Source organism: Muntiacus reevesi, chromosome 4 (genome assembly GCF_963930625.1).
Source record: "Muntiacus reevesi chromosome 4, mMunRee1.1, whole genome shotgun sequence".
Classification (NCBI taxonomy): domain Eukaryota; kingdom Metazoa; phylum Chordata; class Mammalia; order Artiodactyla; family Cervidae; genus Muntiacus; species Muntiacus reevesi.
The window spans coordinates 106,840,719-106,849,253 of NC_089252.1; the positions used below are offsets into that span (position 1 = coordinate 106,840,719).

Sequence of the window (8,535 nt, forward strand, 5' to 3'; positions counted from 1 at the left end):
AAGCAGGGTGGTGGGGAGCCGCCCAGCCTCGAGCAGAGTGGGAGGGGGTAACCCCAAGGAGGTGGCCGCACTCCGCCAGGCAGGGAACGGACCGCACGGGCTGCAGCATCAGTCAGGAACTCCCTCCCCGGCGCAGACAGCCCTGACTCCGTAGGGAAAGCGCGGCAGGCCCCGCGCACGCGCGCCGCTCTAGTGGAGCCGCTTTGTTCCAGGGCTACCTGCGGCTCCATTCACCTCCTCCGCCGAGCCAGCCGGCCTGCCACCCGCAGCCAGTGCCGCTGAGGCCCCGCCCAGCCCGCACTGGGTGGAACTTTTGGCGGACCCCGCCTTCCCTCTGCCCCGCTCCTTAGGCTGCGATTGGCGCTCTGCGTAGTGCGTCCCGCCTGTCATTAAAGTTGATTCGTGAGTTAGGAAAGGTGGGAGGAGGAGAGCAGATTACAGAGGGGGCCCCCTCCCTCCCACCCCGGGCCTGTGGAAAAGTCACGTGGCGCTTCACTCCGCGCCTGTCACCACTCCGCTTGTAAAGCTTTCTTAAAGGTCCCGCTGTCTCTTCCCAGGGCCGGTCCTTTTGGGAATTTCTACAACCTAGCCCGCGGAGGGTGGCACGGCCCTGGCCCTTCCTACCTTCGCAGCTGCCTAGTTCTGCTTTCCCCCTCGGGCCTGCTGGAGTGAGACGACCCCTCAGGTCTCCAAACGCAGAGCTCTCTTTGGAACTGTGCAGCCGCCTGAAACGGTGACCGCCTAGGCGCCCTGGGAATGGCACGGAGAGGGTGTTCAGTTCCCGTTTGCTGAACTCGCTGGGAGTTGTTCATGAATTAGTGGAGTCGACAGGACTTCGGCTCAGCTACATCGCCCCCTTTCTCCGCTCCATCCCCGGGAGATTGCGGGAATGTAGGGGAGAGGATCCCTGGAGCGGGAACCCCAGAGGACAGACAGCTCTTGAGACAGGCACAGAACGGGGAGCTCCGGGATAGGGACCCAGGAGTGTCTTGGTCGGGCCCCTGGGAGAGTTGTAGTGGGTTCTGGCGGCAGCGCTGAGGCCGAGCGAAGGCCAGAGGGCTGGTCTCCGGGCTTAGGGGACCGTTCCCGTGCCCGCACACCCCGTGGGGAGGGGCGGCGGAGCCGCGGCGCCTTTAAGCTCGGGAGCCGCGGCGCGGCCCCGCCCCCTCGAGGACGCCTAGGCGCGCGGCCGCCTGAGACGCTGTTTAATTGGGGCTGTCAGGCCGCGGCGCGCGCGGAGGGCCGGGCGGGACGGAGGCCGGGAGGCCGGGGCGGCGGGCGTGCAGCTCGGCGGGAGGCGGGCGCCCGGAGACGCGGCCGGGGCGCCGTCCCAGGGCAGGGCTGCCCGGCCCCGGCCCCGGGCCGCCCGCGCTCCCCATGAAAAACCAGCTCCGCGGCCCCCCAGCGCGGGCGCACATGTCGGCCTCGGGGGCGTCGGCGGCTGGGGACACCGGGGCGGGGTCGGAGCCCGGTGCGGGGTCTGCATCTGGCGCCGGCACCGGGGCAGGCGCGGCGGCGGGCGCAGGGGCCATGCCCTGCAAGAGCGCCGAGTGGCTGCAGGAGGAGCTGGAGGCGCGCGGCGGCGCGTCCCTGCTGCTGCTCGACTGCCGGCCGCACGAGCTCTTCGAGTCGTCACACATCGAGACGGCCATCAACCTGGCCATCCCGGGCCTCATGCTGCGCCGCCTCCGCAAAGGCAACCTGCCCATCCGCTCCATCATCCCCAACCACGCCGACAAGGAGCGTTTCGCTACGCGCTGCAAGGCGGCCACCGTGCTGCTCTACGACGAGGCCACGGCTGAATGGCAGCCAGAGCCCGGCGCTCCCGCCTCGGTGCTTGGCCTTCTCCTGCAAAAGCTGCGCGACGACGGCTGCCAGGCCTACTACCTCCAAGGTAAGGGCGGCAGCAAGACCCAGTCTGGAATTGGGGCTCTCCGGTGGCTCCCGGATGCCCCCGACGGAGGCGGCTTTCTCTCCCCGTGCCCGGCCTGTCCAGCCGGCGCCACGTCTCCCCCGCCTGCATCCTCCCCTCCAGGGCTCCAGCCCAAGCTGTGCGGGTGTAGGCTGGTACAGTGGACCCCTCTACACCCCTTTCCGGGCATGATCTGAGTGGGCTGAACAAACTTTTCCACACTTGGGCTTTCTTTTTTCCCCATTGTTGGGGCCATGGTAGATCCCAGGTTTCCCTGGAGCCCAGCAAAGGAGGGAGGGTCCCCTCCTGGGCACCAATTCAGCTCCTCCAGTCTGGAATGGGTGTCCCTGGAAGGCCAGGGTTAGGACAGGAGCCTTTAATCACCACCCTCGCCCCTGCCAGGGCAGAGGGAGAGTTTGGGTTGGGGGACCCGGGGCATCCCCCTGTGGGGCTTGTCACTGGGGAATCACCGCCTCTTGGAAGCGCTTGGGGCAGGGCTGTAAGGAGTGTCGCTTGCCCCAGCTCTGGTTTTCCGAGACCCCCAAGTCCCTTAGCCAGCCACTCCAGAGGTGGTGGAAGGGGGAGGCAGCCCTGGGAGGCGAGTGACTGCAGCCGGTGTTTCCAATTAACATTCCAAAATGGCCTCTTGCTGGCAGCGGGGCGGGCAGACGGGAGGGGAGGGGAGGCCTGCGGCACCCTCGGGCGCAGGGCCCATGCTTAGCTGCAGCGCGCTCCCCATTTCTTGTCCCTGTAAAGCCCCCAGCAGCCTCCCCTTCTGTGGGTCCAAGGCCAGAGTGGGGGTACGTTGAGTTCTAAGGTGGGTTATGGAGAAGAGGAGCCAGGACCCCTTTTATGAACTCGCTCCTGCTGGGGGACAGAACCAGCCGATACCTTCACTGCCCTCCCTGGCAGTGGTGGGGAGTGGGGGCAAGCGCCGGATTCCCAGTTGAGGGCCCAGGCCCTCTGCCTCGAGCTGACCCAGATGCAGCTGTGGCCTGTGATCTCTTCTGTAAGAGGGTTTGCAAACCCAGAGGTATTGGCCTGAGATGGGGTTGTTTGCTTTCCTTTACTGCTTAGCAATTACTGAGCACCCGTGGGTGCCTGGTACAGGGGAGCTGTGGAAGAGACATGGGCTGGACTCTGTCCTCAAGTGCCCTAAAGTCAATGGTGTGGCTGGGGCCCTGAAGCCCTATGGGTTAGGGTATGATGCTCAGGCATGTTCCTTTACCACCTGGGGTCTCAGTTTTCCCCATCTGTAGAGTGGGCCACAGGACAGATGAGGAGAAAGCAGGAGAGAGGGTACACGTGTAAATACTTAGCACTGCCTGTGTTGTCCACTGGTGTTGGTGTGGTCCTTGCTGTGAGGAGCCCTGTTTGGGGACACCGGGCCAGTGGTACTGTCAGCCTCACACGGGCCCTGTCCACCCCCCGGGGCCACAGGTGGTTTCAACAAGTTCCAGACAGAGTACTCGGAGCACTGCGAGACCAACGTGGATAGCTCGTCCTCGCCGAGCGGCTCGCCCCCCGCCTCGGTGCTGGGCCTGGGGGGTCTGCGCATCAGCTCTGACTGCTCGGATGGGGAGTCCGACCGCGAGCTGCCCAGCAGTGCCACCGAGTCAGATGGCAGCCCCGTGCCGTCCAGCCAGCCGGCCTTCCCTGTTCAGATCTTGCCCTACCTCTACCTCGGCTGCGCCAAGGACTCCACCAACCTGGATGTGCTCGGCAAGTACGGCATCAAGTATATCCTCAACGTCACGCCCAACCTGCCCAACGCCTTTGAGCACGGGGGCGAGTTCACCTACAAACAGATCCCCATCTCTGACCACTGGAGCCAGAACCTCTCCCAGTTCTTCCCCGAGGCCATCAGCTTCATTGGTAAGAGCTCCTGTGCTGGGCCAGGGGGCAGGCGTGCGTGTCGGGATATGTGGGGCTCTGGGTGCCACCCGTGCCTGGCTCGGGTACCTGTGGGCCTGTCAAGGCTTGTGTGGAGCCCTGCATGTGCCAGCCTGTGCCAGTGGGTGTACCGGGGCCCGCTGTGCGTCACCACTGTGAGGCCCTCGGGGCCGAGCGGTCCCCTGACCCGTGGACTCTCCACAGCTGCTGGAGCAGCGTGGACTCTGCTGTCCAGACACCTGGGGTTTTCTGGCTGTGCTGTTTGGGGCTCAGCACGCTCAAACGTCAGCAAGACCCAGCTCTCAGACCTCCCACAGGTCTCACTGGCCCTGCGTCACACCTCAGCACATGTTTCTCGAGGACAGGCTGTCACAGGGCCTCTTTGGGCTCAGGGGGCTGAAGGGTAGTCTGGAGCCAGAGGCCTACCCCAGCCTGGCAGCTCTTGGGACGTGCTGACCCACCGAGCCTCGGGGTGGCCCCAGATGCTCCCGGCAGCCTGTGGGGCCGGCTTGGTATCCAGGCGGTGAGGGGAGGCAGCGGAAGGCCTCCCCCAGAGCAGCGTGCCCTGCCATCTGGCTCGGCGCCCTCTGAGCCCCTGCATCCGCAGCCTCGGCTGACTCGGGCTCCTTATCTCTGACCTCCCTGCCCGCTTCCTCCTTGGCCAGCTGGAAGCTATCAGTCGGCAGGTCACCGTCCCTGGCTCAGCCATCCCCGGGATTCAGGAAGGGGATACGGGATGAGGGGGTGAATGTAAACCCTAGGCTCTCTGAGGCTGGTGACCAGGGTTCTGCCCAGCCTCCGGGCAGCGTTTTCCCACTGGCAGCTGTGTCCAGCGGAGGGCGTTTTGGTGTCAGCTGGGCCGGGCTTGCTTTAATAACAGGAAGTGGGAGGCTTCCCCGCCTCATCCGCTTACTGGGAACCAAAACTAGGTGCCTGGCTGGGAGGAAGGAAGGAAGCTGGGGCGGGGGAGGGGTTGTGTCAGGGGCTATCCGGAGCTTCCCCACTCTGCCCCGAGGACGTGCCCAAGAGGGTATGGGTGCCACCTCAGCACTCATGGTCTCCCCAGTGAGGTGTGGGGTGAAGGGGGGGTGACCCAAGACTTTCCAGGGCTGAGCCTGATTTGTAGGTGCTTTTATCTCTCTTGGAGGCCCCTTTACATTAGGGGAAGGGTACAGAACAGGATATAGAGGTGGGGGAACTGTGCTCCCTGTTTGACAAGAGAAGGAAATGAGGCTCAAAGGTCCCATAGGACTCGGGGTGAGGGGGTTGTGGGGGCAGAGAGGGGATGAAGCACCAGTCTCCCTAAGACCCAGCCCCACCCTTTAAAGAGCAAAAAATAAAGCCAGTAGGAAGTGGTTTTACTTGGGATCACCTGGGTTTGGGTTTGGGGACCAGGCTTCCCCATTATCTTGATGTATCACCACCACTGGAGGCTTTTCTCTACCAACCCCCTTATCCTGCCCCCAATTTCAAGGTCAGACAACGTGTTCCACGTGAATCTGTGGCATGTGTCTTTTCCCCTGCTGGTCTTGCCCCCAGTCGGTCCCCGAGTCTGGATTAAGCACCTACTGCATGTTCAGCCCTGGGAATCCTCGAATGGGGTTGGGAAAAGGGAAGTCCTGCCAGGCCCGAGACTGTGTGTGCCCCCGAGGAGCAGGCTGCGAACCTCTGCTTCTCCTGCAGGAGTGGGCCTGGCTCCTGGGGCTCAGGAGGGAACCCCAAGGGCCCCAGGGCTGCCTCTGTCTCAATTCATCTGTGTCCCCAGCACAGCCATGGCACAGGGATGCAGCCGCCCTCACATCCGGGGGTGAGAGAGCATAGGACTGAGCTGGTCAGCGGCTCAGCCAGCGTGTGAGCTCCGACCGCGTATCAGGAGCCTGGCCCCACGCTGGGGAGGGTTCGGGGGAGAGTTGATGGAACTTGAGTGGCCGTGCTGGGAGGTATCACTGGCTGGGCCCAGTCCAGAGCTGAGCGCTGCCCTCTGGTCCCTTGTGGAAGGGCCTCCATGACGCCCACGACCCAAGGAGGCTCTCGGGGCACCCCTGGAGCTGCCCCAGGAGGTGGGCTAGCAGGGGTGAGTGCTGCGTGTAAGGAGGAACCCTTGTGTGGCCCTGTCACTGCATGTGTCTGCCTGTCTCGTTTATAAGAAAACCTTGGTAGCCATGCTGCAGATGACCTGAGAGGACGCAGGTGGCTCCTCGGCACATCACGTGTAGCACACAGTTCCAGCGGCAGGAAGACTGACTGCAGGCACAGGGCTCGCGGAGCCTTGGCTTGGCTCCGACCTCTAAGGGCCCTGTGAGTAAGCCCATCAATCCAACAGAGCAGAGACTGGGGTGCAGGCGTGGCCGCTGGAGTTGTGGCAGAGCCCCCCACAGGCATGCTCTTGGTCTCAACCCTCAGTTGCCATCCCACCCGCCTGGGACTTCACCAAAGTCCCTCAGGAGAGTTGGGCGGCACCAGTCCCTTGCCGGGTCCCGCCCTGTGCCCGACCCGCGGGAGCTCCCTGGCGGGGGCACCTCCCTGACCCACGCCCGTGTGTTGCAGACGAGGCCCGCTCCAAGAAGTGCGGGGTCCTGGTGCACTGCCTGGCAGGCATCAGCCGCTCGGTGACCGTCACAGTGGCCTACCTGATGCAGAAGATGAACCTGTCGCTCAACGACGCCTATGACTTCGTCAAGAGGAAAAAGTCCAACATCTCACCCAACTTCAACTTCATGGGGCAGCTGCTGGACTTCGAGCGGACGCTGGGGCTGAGCAGCCCGTGTGACAACCACGCCCCCAGCGAGCAGCTCTACTTCTCCACACCTGCCAACCACAACCTGTTCCCACTCACGTGAGGCCGGGGGCACGGGGCGGCAGGCCAGCCCCGCCGGGAGGGCCCAGGCCTGCTGCCTCTGGCCCGAGGAACCCAGACATCACCTGTGCCCAGAGGTGAGCTTCCCTTGGCATCCCACAGCCAGGCCTCCGCCGGCAGGACTCTCCGGAGGGGCCTGAGGCGATCAGACACATGGCTCTGGGAGTCCCTCGGGGCCTCTCGTCCCAGGACACTCCTTTCTGCTGATGGCTCAGCCAGTTTGGCTGTTTTTTTAAAAGACTCATCCACAGACCTGAGTTTACTTTTTACTTTTGGCAGGTAAACCCAAGCTCCCTGGAGCAGAGAGAATGTTGAAGCTCTGCTTGATTGTTCTTTTTTTGTAATGAAAAGTGTTATTTTCAGGCTACATGCAACAGTGGATTGTATAAACCAGTATTTCATCCCTTTCTTGATCCAGTGAGAGAGAGAGAGAGGTGTTACCAGTTTGTTTTTTCTTCCTATTTCAAAAGCAATTCTTGAGTTTTTGTTTCTGTTTTAATGGAAAAGACAAACCCCACGTTGATCTTGACCAAATGCATTTTGCACATGTGTGAAGCCTCCGTTTCTGCAGCGGCCCTTAAAGCGGGTGGCTCGCTGCTCCCAGCAGGGGTCTCCCAGGCCTGCCTGCATCTCCCACCTAGGCCGAGCCCAACCTGGCGCTGCATTCGCCTGTGATGACCGCTGTGAGTGGTGGGCTGAACAGGTGACCTCTGCCTTCTCTGCCCACCCACTTGCCCTCTGGTGGTCCCTGCAGACCACCCCAGGCAGGAGAGGAGGCCGCAGGGGACTGCCAAGCAGTAGCATTAACCCTCTGGGCTCAGCCCCGAGGAAGGCCCCAGGCCCTTTTTATATGTACCCACTACTTCTGTCTCTCTCTCTCTCTCTGTTTTTAGCTGAGGGCGCAGGCCCAGTGGCTGGGGCAGTTTAGGTGGAGGGCGCAGCCCTGCCTCCCAGGTCTCCTCCCTCACCCTGGTTGTGCTTGGGTTCCAGCTGCCACTCCCAGCCCCTCGACCCGTGGAAGCCGGCCCTGTGCGCATCTTGCCCATGCCTTGTATTAGGAAACTCACATCCATTTCAATCCCGGGGGGGTGGAGCAGCAAGGGCAGACAGGGAAAGGTGTGTGAGGCTGTCCACACTGCCACCCAACCCCGGCGTCCACAGAACAAAGCCACGGATTCCGTCATCCTCCTCCAGTCCTCTTCCTCCTCCAAAACTCCGTTTTCCCAGGTGGTGGAACTGCGTGGGGGCCCAGGGAGGGCCGGGGTCCCTGAGCGAGCCAGCACGCGGCGTGTGAGTGAGGCCACGGAAACTCTGCCCCAATGCATCTTACCTCACAGGGCTGGTCTTCAGGGATTCTTCAAGGCAGCAGATGAAAATCTTGCCACAGTTGAGAAATTGACAAGAAGCTTCCATGCTGTGTACATGGTTCTCTTTCTCTCTCTTTTTTACCTTTGAAAAGAAAAACCCAGAAAAATGCATCAGATTTGTGTAAATGAGGGTATGCCAACAGGGCTGGCCAGTTTTGCTTTATGATCTTATGAAGGAAAATTTGTGACCCTACATACACACACACACACACACACACATATATATATATATATCCCGAACCAGCAACGGGACTTTGTTTATATTGCAAATAAATATTATTTTTTCTTTAAAATGAGTGGTGTCTCATAAGGGCCAGGGCAATGAGGAGAAGCACTGGCCATATCCGGGGGCCCGCAGGGCACCTGCTGGGACTGGTCAGAGGCACCCAAAGCTGGGAGGAGCAGCTGGGTGTGGGTCGGCGAGGACACTGCGGCTTTGGCCCCCGGGGTGACAGGAGAGCGAGGCGTGGAGACGTTCCGTGCACCAAGGTCACACAGCAGAGCCC

At 62.1% G+C, this 8,535-nt stretch overlaps 1 protein-coding gene across 1 annotated transcript; it reads left to right on the forward strand.

The window, feature by feature from the left end:
* The first annotated feature begins 559 nt into the window (after positions 1 to 559).
* DUSP7 (dual specificity phosphatase 7) lies at positions 560 to 8,322 on the forward strand. The gene is made up of 3 exons (XM_065933568.1): positions 560 to 1,894; positions 3,353 to 3,787; positions 6,353 to 8,322. Exons 1-3 carry the CDS (start codon positions 1,378 to 1,380, stop codon positions 6,643 to 6,645), a joined length of 1,245 nt encoding a protein of 414 aa, XP_065789640.1. The 5' UTR covers positions 560 to 1,377; the 3' UTR covers positions 6,646 to 8,322.
* Positions 8,323 to 8,535: the final 213 nt, after the last annotated feature.